This window comes from Dasypus novemcinctus, chromosome 9 (assembly GCF_030445035.2).
Source record: "Dasypus novemcinctus isolate mDasNov1 chromosome 9, mDasNov1.1.hap2, whole genome shotgun sequence".
NCBI classification, from domain to species: domain Eukaryota; kingdom Metazoa; phylum Chordata; class Mammalia; order Cingulata; family Dasypodidae; genus Dasypus; species Dasypus novemcinctus.
In genome coordinates, this window is record NC_080681.1 from 5028631 (window position 1) to 5047672 (window position 19042).

The window sequence follows — 19042 nt, forward strand, 5'->3', positions numbered from 1 at the left end:
TGTTAAAATACAGATTCTGATTGGAGAGTCTGGTGTGGGGCCTAAGAACCTGCATTTGTAGCAAGTTCCCAGGTGATCTGAGGAATAATGAGGGCACTGAGCAGTGGTTCTCAAAGTGTGGTTATCTGACCAGCAGCAGCTGCACCACCTGACAACGTGTTATAAATGCAAATTCTTGGACCCCCTCTGAGAACTACTGAATGAAGAACTCTGGGGGTGGGGCCAGGCAATCTGTTTTTTTGTTCTGTTTTGTTTTGTTTTGTTTTTTCAGGCAATCTGTTTTGAAGTTAAAGTTTGAGAACCCCTGGCACAGAGGAGAGAGCACAGACTTTAGAATCAGGCAAACGTGTTTGAAACATTGATGCTTACCACTTGAGCAAGCTGTCTGTCTTTCAACTAACTGAACATGAGCTTCCTTATCGTTAAAATGAAGCCTAAAATATCTCCTTAAAGGGCTGTCGTAAGGATTATATGAGATTGTACTAGTCAGGGTTCTCTCTAAATGGTATGCGATTTTATAAAGTTGTCTCTCACAACCGTGGGGACGCACAAGTCCAAATTCCACAGGTAGGCTGCACACCAGGGGCTCAGGTGAAGGTCCTTGATGAGTTTCTAGGAGACGCTGGGTATCTGAAGTAGAGCTGGGAATTCTCTCTCTGAATGCTGAAATCATTTCCTCTTTTAAGGCCTTCAACTGATTGGATGAGACATCATGCATTGCTGATGGCAATCTCTTCATTAATTGTAGATATAACCAACCATCTATGCAATCCACTCACTGATGATTAAGTCCATGAAATGCCCTTGTATTACAGTTAGCCCAGTGCTTGCTGGACCAGACTGGGCACCATTACCTGGCCGAGTTGACACATTTGCCTAACCGTCACAGTCCACCCTTCGTTAACTTTACAGCCATACACATCACCTTGAACCATAATTAGTCTTTAAATAAAAGCAGTAATATATATATAATATATTCGTATACACTTATATATAATATATATATATATATATATATATATATATATATATATTTCCACGCAACAGTACTCAGCTGTCCTGTGTACAACCAGAAATGCACTAAATTCCTCCAGAACAGGGTGGAAGTCTTTGGGTAATAGTCACTTGTAAACTTGACATCCTTAACTATTAATATTATAACATGAAACTAAAAACAACTTATGTCATATGATAAGTTGAAAGGATAGGGAGGAAAACAAAGATATTCATTTTATGTAAATATATAAGCATACCCATAACAAAACAAGGAAGAAATATTCATGACCTTTAGTCCTTGTTTCTATAACTGGTCATGTGGCTCCAATGTGGAGATTCTGCCAGTTACCGAGTCTGTCTACTCCAATTATGCGTTCTGGAACTGGGGAAATAGCCACAGAATGGGCCGAGGACCCCCTGGACCTGTTGTAAGATGGACATAAACTAAAGCACCATCCATCACCTATCCTGCATAAGTGCCTTCTCTGATTGGTGGACCACACTGACGTTTTGGATTTCCTGGAAATAATGTCACTTCTGAGCCAGTGTCTAATCCCAAAATGGCTGATCGTTTCCTTTTCCCCAATCACAGCTACCCTGGTAAAAGATTTGGGGCTCTTTGGAGACAGCTGAGAGGAAGATTAACAGTATATATTTTGGGCGTGTAACAGGGCCCTTACCCAAGGGCACCTGGCCTTCCCCCCATTCAAGGCGCTCTACGTCTATAACCTGTCTCAAGTCTGGGCATTGATTGAGGGGCCTTGACACTCTGTTTCTGTAATTCAAGTTAGAGTTTGTTTACTCGACTTAGAACTCTTCAGCGTATACACATCAAGCAGGAATTTAGTAGACTACCCATCTATTTCACTTCTAGGTACCCCTTGATCTATTAGCCATACACAGCATGTGACTCCGGCTCTTGATGGCCGCTTTGAGTCTGCCTTTCATTGTGGTGGCCACGCCCACCTCACCTTTGGCGATTAAGTGCTGCTACTTACCCAGTTATCCCCATAGCATTTAAGGATTCTAGTTGCATGACCGCAGTTCCCACAGTAATCTCTGCCCTACAGAGAAGAGCAACCGCAGAGCCCTTTGGGGAAGACGGGGTTAGTCTCACAAACTTATTCCTTGCAGTCCTGGTAAAAAGTATGTCCTCTAGTAGATTCCTGGAGTACATGGGCGGGTCTTAAATGGTGAATCCATTCCAATCTTTAGAACTCCTCATCTGCAATATACCAGGGTAAATCTGGCATCTCGACCTCAGGTTCTGTAGGCCATCTTTTGGTCCATGCTTCAGCCAGCCACCCCAACAAACCGTTAGGGCCCTTCTGACCCCTTGAGCTGTAACATTGAATCCAGAATCTCTGCTGAGTGGATCCATATCAAATTCAGCCTGACCCAACTTTATATTCCCTCCACCATTATGTCATACCCTTAATATAAATTCCCACACATATTCCTTTGATTTCTATCTATGTAAATTGGAAAACTCATGCCGTTCTTTTTGAGTGTAGCATATTTCCTCGTGGGTCACACTTTGTACTTCACTTTTAGGGGCTTGTAATTTTAATCAAGTTTAGGTCTGGAAGAGAAGAGGGTGATGGGGCGGGTAAGGAGAAGCATCAGAATTGTCTTGCAAACCAGCTACCTCAGGGCGTTCCTTGCAGTTTCATCTGATGAGACAGGATTAATCTCTTCAGGTGCTGGTCGGATGGCATCCTCCTCAGGGAAGATGGAGGTTGGGAGATGGTTTCTTCAGATCAGGGAAGAGGGTGAGACTCCTTGGGGCAGGCTTGAGATTCGGTGCTACCCTCCTCAGGGTAGAACGGAGATCTGGACTCCCTGGGGCAGGCTGGAGGTTGGGTGATGCAAGCTTGACATTGGGTGGTCTCAGGCTAAACCATCACAGGTTTATCTGGCAAAGTCTCAGTAGAATTTAGGATTTCAATATCCCCACCAATATCATCAGCCCACATGTCTCCATCCCAACCCTCAGGGTTCCACTTCTTCCCGTCAATGCCCTCACTTTAACAGCAGACACCCTGCAAGTTCGAGATTTTAGTTTCTGTTGTAACTCTGCTACTCATACAATGCAATTCGGAGCCTGGTTTTCAGAGGTCTCAAGTCTGCAGTAGCATGAAACAAGATTTTCTTTCAGAGCACACATAGAAACTTCCACATTAATCATGCGGTGCTTGAGTTATAAATTTGAAGCCTTCAGCTCCTACCCTTTCTTTTGTAACTATACCCAGCATGTTTTGGAACAATTATCCAACGTCATTGTACCTTTAACTCCATAAAACTCTGTTAAGATGTTAAAAAACCATCTCACCCAGATTCTCATCTCACATAAGCGTGGACGAGGTCATATCCAGTGGTGATATTTTGCCTATCTTTATTCCAACTCATGCCATGGACTGTCGGTGGCCTCTTGATTATTGGGAAAAAGTCATCAGTGCCCTTGAATCTAGAGTAGAGAGCCAATTGCAGAAATCCCAGAACCAATTCAGAATGAAGGACAAATACTACATTACCTCAGTGATATGAAATAAGAAAACCAAGCTGCCTCAGAGAGCTAGAGACTGGATGATAGGCTTACAGGAAATTGGGGGGTAGAGGAAGGATGTAGGCTGACACCTACATGGGTAAAATCTCTGATAAGCTGGAGGTAAGTATACGTACAAGGAAGGGATCCCATTTTTAAGATTCCGTTTCTCAAGAACCATTCCAAGTACCAAGCTGTATTAGTCAGGGTTCTCTAGAGAAACAGAACTGACAGGAGGTATCTGTAAACAGTATGAGATTTTATAAAATTCTCTCACAACTGTGGGGATGCACAAGTCCAAATTCCCCAGGGTGTGAGTTGCCAGGAGATGCTGGGTATCTGAAGTGGAGATGGGAATTCTCTCTCTGAATGCTGAAATCATTTCCTCTTTTAAGGCCTTCAACTGATTGGATGGGATGTCAATCACTGCGGACAGCAAGCTCCTCAGTTGATTGTAGATTTAACCATCCACCTATGCTATCAACTCACTGATGATTAAGGTCCATGAAATGCCCTTGTATGACAGTTAGCCCAGTGCTTATTTAGTCAAACAACTGGATGCGATTACCTGGCTGAGTTGACACATTAGCCTAACCGTTATAGAGGCTCGAAGTGTTCATTTCCTCATCCAATCAAGCAGTTATTTTTCTCTGGTGATAAGAGTGTCTTGGGCAGCCAAAATAAAACCATTTTATTTTATTTTATTAATTTTCCTTTGCTGCAAAGGTGCATGATTCTGTTGGAGGAAAGGTGAATACATCTTCTGTTGCATCAGCTGCCATTAATAATGCAAATTCATCCCCTTTTGGATTCCATCTTCTCCCATCATCAGTAAAGTTTGGTGTGCTTGAAGAAGGGCACACCTATGCCACCACCGTGAAGCTCAAGAACGTCGGAGTGGACTTCTGCAGGTGAGGCAAAGACACCAATAGTCTGCTCAGATTACCTTCCCTTGCTCACTTTGTGACTTGTCTTTGCCTATCTAAAACAATGAATGTTATTGGAACTGAACTGTAATTATGTATTGAATTTTCACATCATTCATTCATCACAACTAATTTATCCATTCATCCTTTCATTCCATCATTCCATCATTTAACTCATTCATTCATTCATTCGTTCGTTCTTCAACAAATCAGTTTTACCAAGCCTCAACTATGTGGTAGGTACTTCCTGGCCCTATCGTTAGCATTATTCAGACTTTGGTAGAAGCAACCCAAGGCTTGATTTGCACTAGAAGATATTAAGGGGTAGTGCACATAATGTTATAATAGCTCAAGCATAAAACTTGAAAGTCTATTTCTCAAATCCACCAAATATAATAATACAAGGTAACATTTATGATCAGAAAAGTGTTTTCAATCAAGGCAAAACACTGTTTTTTTTTACCTGAATCTTTGGGGTCATTTTATCTTCTAAGATTTGACTTAGAAATTACTAAAATAACCATGCTCACTGTCTGTATGCTCAGTGAAAAATATGCATACTGGCATTCAATTACACACACAAACACAAACACACAAAAAATCCAAACAGACTGTCCCTCATTTCCAGATCAAGGCCAACAGAATTTTAGAACTTTCAGAGACCTTGGTTGGATATTGCTTTAGAGGAAGTAACTGAGTAACTTGTTTTAAGGTCTTGCAGGGGCCAGAGTAAGACTAGATCTCAGGTCTCCTGAGTTCGTTGCTGTCTCCACCATACAGGAATCTTTTATTTTTTTAAGATTGTTTATTTATTTATTTCTCCTCTCTCCAACCCATCTCACCCCCATTGTTTTTGTGCTTAATGTCTGCTCTCTGTGTCTGCTCACTTTTTTTTTTTTTAGGCGGCACCAGGAACCGAACCTGGGACTTCCCATGTGGTAGGGAGGCACTAAATTCCTTGAGCCACCTCAGCTCCCTGCTTGTTGAGTCTCTCATTGTGTTTCCTCATTGTGTCTCCTCACTGCATCAGTCATTTCATTGTGACATCTTGTTGCATCAAATCTCTGCCCCAGTCATTGCGCCCGCTTGCTGACTCACTCACCTTCTTTAGGAGGCACTGGGAACTGAACCCAGGACTTCCCATGTGGTAGGTGGGCACCCATCTGCTTGAGCCATATCTGCTTCCCCACACAGGAATCTGGCTTTGTTGATGAACACAAGTGTGGTCACTAGATTTGTGTGGAATTTCAGTCTAGTGTTTTCTGTCGGATAAATATTACCTTATTTCTGTAACCAAGATCATTCCCAAATACAAAAGCTCCTCTGTGCTATCTTGAAGTAAACATAAGCATAATGTGGGGTTTTGTGATTGTTATTTCATAACAATAGACTAAATGTTCATATTAATTGCATGGTAGAACTGTTATTATTAGAGTTGAGTGCCAAGTCCTTTAAGAAGTTTAGTGATCTGGACACACAGTAGGAAATCAGATGTAACAAAACAACTGGAGCACCCAGTGAAAAAGATCTCTGCCCCATTTTAGTTGAGACAAATCCCCAACTTTAGTAATAATGTTGCTTCTTCAGAAACAACTCAGGCCACAAGATCAGACACTGTTGTTATTTTAGGTTGTTGCCAGCAGTGTGGGTGGGAGAAACAGTCAACTTGAAAGGAATGAGACCCGTCCCTGTAGACCCTGGCTATCCAGTACAGAACTTTAGTGCAGGGATTTCACTCCTCAGTCGTTAAACTCAGCGGTCACTCCACGACCGACAGCCAAGCTGGTGGCACAGGGAGCCGAGCTGGGGCCCGGATGGAGGGAGGCTTTCTTTGGTCTTTTAATCTACTCCAGGTCTTTAACCTTCAAGCAGAACTCACACCACAGGGTGGGAAAGAGATCAGTAAGCGTCACGCAGGAGCACACAGCTTTTCCAGCTCCTCAACATTTTCTGCACCTTTTCGGTTTCTCCTCTCCGCAAACATGCAAATCCCACACCAAGACAGAGCAAGCCTGGCTCCCACGCTCCACTGCTTTCCAAAAACACCCACCTTCCCTCTTCCCCTTCACACCTGGCAGCCAACGCTGGTGCTGGCGCTGCCTGCCACGAGCAGCCCCACGTCCCACACCCCACACCCGTCCGGGCCAGCAGCTCACCGGCAGGAGCAGCAAGGGGCTGGCGCTCAGGCTCAGCCAGTCCTGCTCTGGCGAGACCTTCTGGAAGGCAGGTTGTGAATGGGCCCGAGTCTCCTCCCCATGGACAAGTAAAGCATCTTTCTACTGGTGGGTGCCCCCTGCTCACGCACAACAAATGCCATCGCCTTTCTGATCTTACAGCATCCTACCTCGTTATTGCTCAGGTGTTTCATTATGGCATTAAGGATTTTCCTCTTCTTTTTTTTGCCTATTAGGTTTAGGGTGAAGCAGCCTCCACCCAGCACTGGATTGAAAGTGACTTACAAACCTGGGCCTGTAAGTCTTATGTGCTATCTGTTGCCTGTGTGTGTACATGTGTGTACGCGTATTTGTTTGCATTAAAGTGGGTTTTTAATTACCCTCTTCACTCGGTTTAAATCATGTATAAGTCTAATTTTCCTAGGTGTCATAAGCAAAAGATTCCAGGTATTGGTATAATACCTGGAATAACCACAAGCCAGCTCCAATGTGTGAACAGGCCTGAAGTTTCCATGTCTGGGAACACTTCTGAAGCTCACCTCACTCGTCACAATAATAGTATTCCTGTACAGCTGTGTGAAAGCTACCTTTAACAATTAAACATTATCTGTCAGGTACTTAGAAAGCTGATTATTTAAGTAACAAATCCTGCTGCAAAAGTGAGAAATCCTTTTGAAAAGCAATTATTCCATTCTTTCTACCTTATGGAAATCTTGTTTGCTCTCTTAGGATTTGCCAGAGAATATTGTTTGATGCTATATGAAGAAATAATGTATTTATTAAATTTATCAGCTGCCTCATTTCTCCAAGATCTCTGAAAACACATATAAAAATATTTCTATCTGTCCGACTTTATTTGATGCATTCCCAAGAATGGAGTGTTTAGGGGGAGAAATGTGTATTAATTGTATATTCTCACTGACTTTATAGTTTCAAAACTATAGTATGATGCACACAAAAGTTTGTCTCAGAAGAGAATAAAATCAAGCTTGTAAATCATAACACCTGTTTCAAGGAATACTCTGTCCGGGTCAGAGCATCATCTGCATTAGCAATGCTTCCATTCCACTCAAAAAACTTTGAGTTCCTCCCACATGCCACTAACAGTACCAAGGCACAGGAAGACCCGGCGTATATCCATATATCCACTGTGGATATCCAAGGGTTGTGTGATTGAGTGAAAGAATGAAGTGGGGAAGGCTAGTAGATAGGTGAACCATTTATCATGGGTGGAAACTTGCTCATGAGAACACTGAGAAAGATCAACCAGTCCATGAAAGGGCACCCAGTGCTCACTGAGTCCAAAGACCTTAAAGGAGCCGTCAAAGACCTTAAAGGAGCTGGAAGGATCAGTTTGGTATAGTGGAAAGTCAAGAAGTTTCTTGCCACAACCATGCCACCAAACAGTTCAATAATATTGTAGTTAATCCTCAGAGCCTCATTTTCCTCATCTGTTAAAAAGAAAGATTGGACTAGATCATTTCTTATCCCCTTTCCAGCTCTATTATCTTATGCTCCATTAAACAGTAGTATGCAGGCTGAAACACCAAACGAAAATAAATTTGGGGATTAAATTCACTAATTCATGAGTACCTTTCTGAAATAATTCTTCACCGTACTGTGTCAAAGTTTCAGAATCTTCACACCATAAAGCAAAGTCAAAAACCAAAGCAAAACCCTCTTCTACTGTTCTGGGAAGTTAGCAAATCTCATTTTAATTTAAAGTAGGGATCAAGCCAAAAGCCAGAATGACTGCTGGATCAACATTTATAGGTACTAAAAACCCAGTATGTGTTCTTTGAAGTTCACTCTATACGCTTAAGTTTTTTTTTTTTTCCTTCCTTTTTCATGGTAGGTAGGTTTTGGCTCTGACAAAAATGTATCTCAACTTCCCCATATGTAAATCTAACCACTGTTCAGCTTGGTTAGTTGCCAGCACCAAATGAATATCCTCAAAGCCCAAGTCAACCTGTGTGATGGCAACATGCCAGCTCCCATCATGGGAATTTCATCCTGACCCAGCCCTGCTCTGATTGTTGGGCTTGGAGAACGAAGGATCGAGTCTCAGAGGCAGGACTGTTGGATAACCTCCAGTAATCACAGTCACAAACACATTCTTGAAAAAGTTGAAGCATTTTTCAGTTCTATTATTTATAAAACTATAGTGAAGAAAAAATTCCATTTCTGTCTAATTGCTTTCCATGTGGTCGTTTCTGGTTTATTCTTTCCAGAGAACCGTTCCTGAGTCTGCTTTTTAACCCACCTCCTGGAGAGGCAGCTCAGAAACATAAACAACTCTTTCTTTCCTGGCCAGTGTTCATTCCTATGAGCCAGGCAAGAAGCCCGCGCCTTGCTGGGTTCCTCTTCATTACAGATCATGTTTCTTCTTTGTTAGTACAAATGACTTCCACGGAGCTTTCAGATCTGAGCAGTTTGGCATTCAAACTAAGTCTGCCCCCCTCTCCTGGATCTGTCGTTTTACATGCCTGCACCAGCAGTGCTATAAACCGAGGGAGGGCCAGCGCAGGCACGTTGTGGAGAGTCACCCAGTTCCTTAGGGGAAGTTTAAGATTGTGTTTATATTTATCTTAAATTAAGTTTATCTTTATAAACCAGAGACCAAGAAATAGACATTCACTGCTGACATCCGAGAAATTGCACAATTATAGGTGTATGTTCAGTGCCACTTCCAACAACCTGACGTTTTGTTCTCTCGTGCTTTTTCCTAAATAGTGCCCGGTTTGCTTCTTCAATTTATCCCAGGTCCCACTCTTTTAACATAATTCTACCTAACTAATCTATGAAGTAATTCTGCTAAATGCTTGTAAAGCTCCCATTTAACAAGTGTGGTTTTACTATATGCTAGTACTTGATGGGTATTACCACTTTTAATCCACGTAACATAATTTTGATATAGGGACTATTATTAGTGCCAACTTTATAGATGAAGGAGCTGAGGTTTAGAGAGATAAGTAATTTGCCCAAATAGGTATTAAAACCAAGATGTGAGCTCTTTCAAGATAGAATCTGTCTGATCTTAAATCTACGTTACACTACCCAACAGATCATGTATATTTGGAGCGGAACCATGCCTTAAGCTAAGTGTATTCGAATATCATGGGACTTTTTGAAATGACTGAAGTGGGGCAATGTTTGAGGATAAAGTTCTTGGTTGTCATATTTTGGTTTTACTTTTTATTTTCACATAATTTTAGACTTTGAAAAAAGTTTCAAGAATAGTGCAGTAATATACTCTTCTCCCAGATTCCCCATGCTAACATTTTCTCACATTTGCTTTATCTCTCTCCCCACCCCACACACACACATCCAGAAGAAAAGAAAAATAAATTTTCTGAATTATTTGAAACTGAATTGCAGACCTAGAACCTCTTCACTCCTATATTTCCTTAACTCTTGTCTAACCAGAATCAAGGCAACATTATGAATTTTATAGTCCTTAGGCACTTTTACTTTTGTGAGCCCATTCCTCCATAAAAATATTAAGAATTATATACTGTAACTGTATTGGTATAAAGATGAATATATTAATATTGCATGTTAAAACTTTCTCTTTAACCTAAAAGTTCATTTTTTCCTCTGCTTTTAAAAGAAATCTAAAATCATCTCCTGGGCCTTACACATTGTGCCTGCTGTGCCCACTGTGCTTAATGGGTAAGTTTACCCTGACTTCAGGACAATGGTCAAGATCAAAGAATTAATATCAATACAGCACTGTTATTTCACCCATGTACCTTATTCAGATATCTCCAATTGTCCCAATAATGTTCTTCATATCAAAAGAAAATACCAGAATAAAAAAAAAAGAAAATACCACATCACATATAGCTTTCAGTGGTCATATCTCCTTTAGTTTCCTTTAATCTGGAAGAATTCCTCAGTCTTTGACTTGTGTGGTCTTTCTATCATGGTTGCCAAATGATTTGCTAGTTCTGTTATTGCTTCTGCCTTTATTAGTTGGCATTATACTATAAGAAAAAATGTCCCCTTTTTCTAGCTATACCTATCTGTTTATCAGCCATCTATCCCGCTAATCTAGTTCAATATACTCATGATTCTTATATTATTCAATGTGTTATAATTCATTCCTATCCTTATTTATTGAAAGTTCAAATTGTCCCAGATTTGACCACTGAGAGACCCTTCAAAGCTGCCTTTTGTGTCATTCTTTAAATACTTCCTTATTTTGTGGTACAGCAAGATGTTGCAGGCCCATCTAGCATTTTCCCAGTTCCAGCATTCAAATCAGTCATTTCTCCAAGGGTCTCACTTCTTTCAGTGGAGCTTGGTATTTTTTGGGTACTGAATCAAGTGCCCAGAAAAGGCAAGCTCAGGTCCCTACCCCTGGTCCTGCAGGTGTGAGCCTGTTGTAAATAGGACGTTCAAAGGTGTTGTTAGCAAGGATGTGCCCCAAACTGAAAGAGGGGGCCTTCAATCCAGTCTGACTGAAGTCCTCATAAGCAAAGGAAATCGGATAGGGAGCAAGAAGCCATGGGGAACAGCCAGGAGCCAGAAGTCAATGGAACCCAGGAGGAGAAAGCAGATATTGTTACACGCATAGCTATGTGATGGAAAAGCCAAGAAATCCCAAAGACAGATCGACGGCCAGAAGATACCAACCACAGGAGAAAGCAAGCCTTCTAGCCTCTCAAACTGTGAGCCAATGAATTCCTGTTCTTAAGCCAACCCATTATGTGGTATTTGTTTTGGCTGCTAGGAAACTAAAACAGTATTTATAAATCAAGATAGTAAGTATGCTCCTCACTACTGGGATGCCATTGTTTCTAGACTCTCTCAGCAAAGAGAGCTAAGAAATATTTTTGAATACACAAACACATACATATACATTTATATTTTTGTCAAACCATGATTCATAATGATACCTCCAATCCCAATACAACAACACAGAATTTAGGCTATCCTTTCTCCTTTTCATATTTCTAATTCCCTTCTCCAGCAGTGAAAAATCTGACTCCTGTTATCTGTAATATATATTTATCTGCTCAAAGCTATTATGAATGCATAGTAGTTTCAGAATTGTCAATCTGCACAGCTGTGAAAATGAAGCTATTACTATATAAACATATATGTAACTGTATTAGTCAGCCAAAGGGGTGCAGATGCAAAATACCAGAAATTGGTTGGTTTTTATAAAGGGTATTTATTTGGGGTAGGAGCTTACAGATACCAGGCCATAAGCATAAGTTACTTCCCTCACTAAAGTCTATTTTCACGTGTTGGAGCAAGATGGCTGCCGACGTCTGCGAGGGTTCAGGCTTCCCGGGTTCCTTTCTTCCTGGGGCTTGCTTCTGTTTCCTCTGTGAGCTTACCTCCTGGGGCTCCAGCTTAAGGCTTCAGCATCAAACTCCAACATCAAAACCTCTCAACTCTGTTCTTTGCCGTGCCTTTTATCTGTGAGTCCCCACCCACCAAGGGTAGTCCTAATCACGTGGCCAAATCAAAGCCCTAATCATAACTTAATCATGCTCAGGTACAGACCAGTTTACAAACATAATCCAATATCTATTTTTAGGCTTCATAACCATATCAAACTGCTACACTAACAATATATTTAAACATATATTGAGCACAAAGCATGGAATGTTCTTCCAATTATTTAGGTCTTTTTTATTTCTTTTAACAATTAGTTGTAGTTTTCTGAATACAAGTGCTTTAAATTGTTGGTTAAGTTTATTCCTAAGTATTTCAGTTTTATCTGTCATGTTTTATTTTCACCACTCTTTGGGACTTTTAGTTACTTCTACTGATATAATCATCATTTCTAGGTTCTCTTCCAAGCTGCTCTATCCTGTTTTTTTCTTTTCAGACTGTAGCACACCTTTTAGTATGTCCTGTAAAGCCAGTCTCTTAGTTACAAGCTCTCTTACTTTCTGTTTATCTGTGAATATTCTAAACTCACCCTCATTTTTGAAAGACAGTCTTGCCAGATACAAGATTCTTGGCTGGCAGTTTTTCTCTTACAGTATCTCAAATATATCATACTACTATCTCCTTGCCTCCATGGTTTCTGATGAGAAATCAGCACTTAATCTTATTGGGTATCCCTTATATATTATGCATTGCTTTTCTCTTGCTACTCCCAGAATTCTCTCCTTGTCTTTGGCATTTGACATTCTGATTAGCATGTGTGTCAGAGTAGGTCTATTCAGATTTATTCAGATGGGAGTATATTGTGCTTCTTGAACATGGTTATCCATGTCATTCAATAGGATTGAGAAATTTTCTACCATTATTTCTCAAATATTCCTTCTGCCCCTTTTCCCTTCTCTTCTCCTTCTGGGACACCCATGACACATATGTTTGTACATCATTTGCAGTCATTTAGTCCCCTGAGAGCTTGTTCAATTTTTTTCCATTCTTTTCTCCATCTGTTCTTTTGTGTTTGCTTTCAGAGGTCATTTCTTCAAGCTCACCAATCCTTTCTTCTGCCTCCTCAAATAAATGAAATAAATTTCATTTATTGTACCTTTCATTCCCATAAGAGCTGCTATTTTCTATGTATGCTTTCAAGTTCTTCTTTGTGCTCATCCAGTGTCTTCTTAATATCTTTAATCTCTTTAGCCATCTCATTGAATTTATTAAGGAGATTTATTTGAACATCTATGATTAGTTGTCTCAACTCTTTTACGTCATCTGAAGGGTTATCTTGTTCTTTTAAGTGGGCCACATCTTCCTGTCTCTTGGTGTGGATTGTGATTTTTTGTTGGTGTCTTGGATCTGGCTTACTAGATGTATTTACTCTGGGTGTGGTTTCTCTCTTTAGTTTAGGGCTTTCTTGCCCTTACTCCCTTGCTAGTTGTGTAGTAGGAGCTGAGGATGTAGTTGGTGCTGTAAGCTATGGAGGCTGAAGCTGCCCTCATTGCCTCAGGGACCAATGAATTTTCTCCCAACTTTCTTCTTTGCCAGGGCTAGGGACAGAGTCACAGCTGTGTGGAATAATCCAAGTCATGAAGGCCTAGACTGTAGTTGCCCAGAGAGTCTAATGAAGCTTCATGCCCCTTTCTCCCCTGCCTGGGGCAGGGATGGAGCTGCAGGTGTGGGCAGCAGTCTATGCAGTGCAGGTCCAAGATGACTGCAGTTGCCCTGGTAGACTTCTTATTTTCAGTCTGTGCCAGCCAAAGGTATCTGCACGCAGTTACCTGGTTAGGCTGATGCAGGGCCTGCCAGCCTCCTCCCTGCCATAGGTGGGGCTGAAGCCTAGTCTAGGGCTGCAGGCCAATCTGAGTGAAAGAAACCGGTTCCTATAGTCACTGGGATTTTCGGTTAGCCCCACTTCCCCTCAGGTGGAGTCAAAATGGCAGCTGCCGGTCTCTTTCCCACTTGGACAGGCTCAAGTTTTACCTATCCTCAGGGTGATATTTCAGCCAGCTGAATTTACTAATCAGTAGCTGAAATCAGTGGCTGACCATCTCTTTCTCCCCATTTTGGGAAACGGAGCTTCCAATTCCAGCCACAGAATAGCTCTGAGGTGGCATGCACCGCTGGAGTAGGGTGATCACTGGCCTCCATGGCTTGGCCAGTAATTTCCCAGAGAGGCTGGCGCAGGTCACTGCTTCCTCCCTGCTGGAGGTGGCACTGGGGCCTAGGCTGGAGTTGCAATCTGATCTGGATGGGAAGAAGCCAGTTCCCACCAGCACTGGGATTCTTAGTCCGCCCCGCTTCCCCTCGTGCCAGGCGTGGAGTTAAGATGGCGGCCTCTTTCTGCCCTGGATTTAGGATTATACTTTAGTCCACCAAAGCTACTACTCATCAGTAGCTGAAGTTGGTGCCCAACCGTCTTTTCCTCCCCAGTTTTTGGGAAGTGGAGCTTTCAATTCTAGCCATGGAACAGCTGCTGGGGCAGCTTGTGCCTCCAGTGGAGGATGGGCCCCGGGCTCCAGGGCATGGAGTTCTCTACTCATGAATCTTCTCTGCAGATGGGCAGTCTCTGCCTTCAAATCCTTCAAGGATGTTGCAGGATGCTCTTCTGGCTTCCTTTAGCCCCCAAATAGGTGCTTTAGGTAGCTCTGGGTGATTACTAACTACCCTGTAGCATGTAGCATGTCTTACTCTGCTGCCACCTTGCTGGGTGTTGAGTTGGTTCTTTTTTGTTCCCTCCTCAGTGTGTTTTTTGTTTAAAATGCAGTTCAGTTTATTTGTTTGTATTCCCCCATACTTACTGATTTTTTTGTGTGTATCTAAAACAAATGTTAACATGGTTCCAAAAGCCAAAACTGTACAAAAGGTATCTTCAGAAAATGGTCACTCTCTGACTTATTACTTCTCCTGTGTTCTCTCCCCCATTCTTTTACTTGATCCCATCTAGCCCCAGTTGGTGACCAATCTCATTAGATTCTGGTTTATCTTTCCTCTGTTTCCTTTGGCACAAATGAGCATTACATTAAATTTTTTCCATTTCCCTTATTTCTTAATTCAAAAGGCAGCAACCTATAGATTCCCTTTTACTTTTCGCTTTTTTCACTTAAAAATATATCAGGAAAATCTGAAAGCTTGACCAGGGCTGGAGGATCCACCAAGATGAAAGCTGATCACTGAAGCTTTAGTTCAATACTGCATGGACCTCTCCATAGGGCTGCTTGAATGTCCTCATGACATAGGTGCTGGCTTCCCCTAATGTAAGTGACCTGAAAGATAGAGAGAGATCAAGATGAAAGCTGCCATATCTTTTAAAGCTTCACTTTGGAAGTCACACACTCACTTCCACCAGAGTCTATTTGTTAGAAGTGAGTCCCTAAATCTAGCCCACACTCGAAGTAAGGGAAATATTAAGCTCCACAGCTCAAAGGAAGAAGCATAAAAAAATTTGTGGATGTATTTAAAAATCACTATGATCTCCTCTCTGGCCACAAATGATTTACCTTCCTTATGCATGCCATATACACTCATCTTCTCCTAAGGCCTCCAAAAGGTCCATCCCATTACTGAATCAAAGCCAAGTCCAGAATCTCATTGTCTAAATTAGGTCTGGGTGCAGACTAGGCTCTTCAAGTACAGTTCATCCCTATCTGAATATTTGTGAACTAGAGACAAATAATCTTCCCCCTACATACCTAACATACAATGGTGAAAGCATAGCTTAACTGCTAGAGACACTTCTGTTCAAAAAGTGGGAAAATGGTCCTCAGCAATTCTGAAACCCAGCCAGCAACATTGGATGTCTTTGATAAGGACTCAATCCTACTTCTGCTCAGGAATGAATCTCCATGGGTCTTGGCTCTGCCCTCTGGGTTTTTGCTCTGCTCTTTGAGCCATCCTTCCTTTTCCCTGAAAGATAGCCCATGTTTCCAGTTGCATAGTTTTTTTGTAGCCTGCTTCTTGCCAGTGGCATTTTGGGGGTTCAAAGGCATTCTATTAGCCAGCCAAAGGGATACCGATGCAAAATACCAGAAATCGGTTGGTTTGTATAAAGGGTATTTATTTGGGGTAGGAGCTTACAGATACAGGCCGTAAAGCATAAGTTACTTCCCTCACCAAAGTCTGTTTTCACGTGTTGGAGCAAGATGGCTGCCGACGTCTGCCAGGGTTCAGGCTTCCTGGGTTCCTCCCTTCCTGGGGCTTGCTGCTCTTTCCTCTGTGTGCTCACTTCCTGGGGCTTCCAGCTTAAGACTTCAGCATCAAAATTTCAACACCAAACACCCTCCAACTCTATCCTTTACCATGTCTTTTATCTGTGAGTCTCCACCCACCAAGGGGTCCCCACCCACCAAGGGGTTGGGACTCAACGTCCTACTGGCCAAGAGGTTTCCCTGATTACTTAATCAAGTAAACCTCTGAGTCCAATATAATCTAATATGCCCAGAGGAAAAGAACAGTTTACACACACAATCCAATATTTCTTTTTGGAACTCATCAATAATATCCAACTGCTACAGGCATCTTTTCAGTTTGTGTTTTTCCATCCCCTTCAACACATGCTGGTGTTGTTGTTTTTTTATGTTAGTAAAGTATACACGTTTTAAATTCAGTAGGTCACCTGCAAATATTATTTGAGTTCACTGCCTTGGACAAAAGTCACCCCAACAAATCTACCTTGAGCTTCTACTGAGATGGCTGAGGGACAGTACACTCAAACTTCTTAGGCACCACCTTCAATCTCTCATTTTGACTTTGTATCTTATAACCACAAACTGGCATTCATCTTTAGACCAGGCATTCCTGGAAGTGCCCTGGCTTTAGTCTTGCCTGGAAGCTATTTGTTAATTTTAGCATCACTTGCCATCTGGAACAGCTGGGCATTTTCAAAACCAGCAAGTCCCAGCTCATTTTTGTTTAAAAATCCTATTACATTAGTTTTATGTCTCTCTCTGTATATTTTAGTATAAGCTGTAAAAACAGCAAGAACAACACAAACCCAGGATGCACCTTCGCCACTAGGCCTGACAGTCTCCTTAGCTAGACCACCCAGTTCATCAGACACATTTCTACTTTCCACATTCCTGGAGGCAAGTGTTGCTAAATTCCTGCTACACCATCACAAGGAGCCCCTTTCCTTCAGTTTCTAGTAGGAGCTTCTTCATAAGTGTCTTAAGAGCTCTCTTCAAAAGCCATCAATCTTCTATAAAGTTTCTTCAAGTTTTCACTAGAGGAGTGGATGGAGCTTGGTGGTTGAGCATCTGTTCCCCATATACAGAGGTCCTGGGTTCTATCCCCAGTACCTCCTGAAAAAGAAGTCTCTTCAAAGTCCTTTCAGCTTCCACCCACTTCTCAGTTTCATTTTAGGTTTTTGTTATAGTAGCACTGGGTACCAAAATCTACATTATTTATCTACTGCTGAATAATAAATTATACCCAAATTTATTGGCTTACAACAAATATCTGTACTGCCTCAATTTCTGTGGGTTGGGAGTTTGGGTGTGGCTTGGCTGGACGAGTCTGGCTCAGGTCTTTCCATGAGGTTGCAGTCAAGAGAGCAGCTTGGCGCTGGTGGATCTGCTTCCAAGATGGCGCATTGACACAGTTTTGCAGAAGCCCTCAGTCCCTCACACTGTTACCTCTCCTTCGTGCTGCTGGAGCATCCCCATGTTAGTAGCAGCCAACTTCCCCCAAAGCAAGTGACCTGAGAGAAGAAGGAAACCACAGCAACTTTTGTTACCTAGTCTCAAAAGTCCAACACCATCACTTCTGTATTTTCCTTTTGTTAGAAGTGAGCTACTGATTCCAACCCACTCTCAAGTTAAAGGGCATTAAGCTCTATCTCCTGAAGGGAAGAATACATAAAACCTGTGGGAATATTTAAAAACCACCACAATAGCCTTCTGGAATCAAGTTTTCTGGGAAGCTGTGGTAGATTATGTTGTATGTACTGGAAAAAAACATTCTTAATCTCAATCCACATTCTTGTGGATGGGAACCCATGATAAATAGGACCTCTTGAGGATGTTGTTTTTAGTTAAGGTGTAGCCCAACTGAATGAGGGCAGGTCTTCATCTGTACTGCTGGAGGTCTTATAAAGAACGGGAGGGAGCGGGTGTAGCTCAGTGGTTGAGTGCCTGCTTCCCATGAATGAGGTCCCGGGTTCAAGCCCCAGCATCTCCTTAAAAAAAAAAAAAGAGAGAAAGAACTGGAAGTCACAGACATAGGAGAGGTCATAGCCATGAGATGGGACTAGGTATATAAGCCGAAGAACCCCAAGGATGGCTGGCAGCCAGCATCAGAAAGTAGACTCCAGGAGATTCCAAATCTTGCTGATATCTTGGTTTTGGACTTCCTGTAGCCTAAAAGCCATGGACCAACAAATTTCTATTTTTCCCCTCCTCCTTCTTCCCTCCCCGTCCCCCTCCCCCTCCCCCCACCCTGCTGTGTTTTCTTGTTTTGTTTTTTTTCTGTCTGTGTCCATTCATTGTGTGGTCTTCTGTATCTATTTCTCTCTTTTTTTTTTTTGGTCTTCTCTTCTCATTTTTCTCCTTTAGGATTCACCAGGATTTGATCCTGGGGACCCCTGATGTAGAGAGAGGTTCTCTGTTACTTGTGCTACCTCAGTTCTTGGTTTCTGCTGTGCTTCACCTTGACTCTCCCCTTCATCTCTCTTTTGTCGTGTCATCATCTTGCCTTGTGATTCGCTTGCGCGGGCACTGGCTTACCATGTGGGCACTTGGCTCGCTGCGCGGGCACTCAGCTCACCACACAGGCGACTGGTTTGCTGTGCAGACATGCTTTCTCTTTTTATTTTTTTTTTGCCAGGAGACCCCAGGGAACAAACCCAGGTCCTCACATATGGTAGATGGAAGCCCTATCACTTGAGCCACAGCCACTTCCCTAAATTCCTATTTAAACCAACCCATTGTGTGGTGTTTGTCAGAGTAGCATGGCAAACTGAGAGAGAAGCCTTCTGTCATTATTGCTATCCTCATTCCACCCCCCAC

At 42.1% G+C, this 19042-nt stretch overlaps 1 protein-coding gene across 4 annotated transcripts in view; it reads left to right on the top strand.

Moving 5' to 3' along the window:
* SPAG17 (sperm associated antigen 17) overlaps positions 1-19042 on the top strand; it is a 284808-nt gene that overhangs the window by 250511 nt on the left and 15255 nt on the right. For all 4 annotated transcript variants that reach the window (XM_058302965.2, XM_058302966.2, XM_058302967.2 and 1 more), the window contains 2 exons: positions 4268-4452; positions 6878-6938. In XM_058302965.2, the coding sequence (XP_058158948.1) occupies positions 4268-4452; positions 6878-6938 (246 nt within the window). The remainder of the gene's footprint in view (positions 1-4267; positions 4453-6877; positions 6939-19042) is intronic.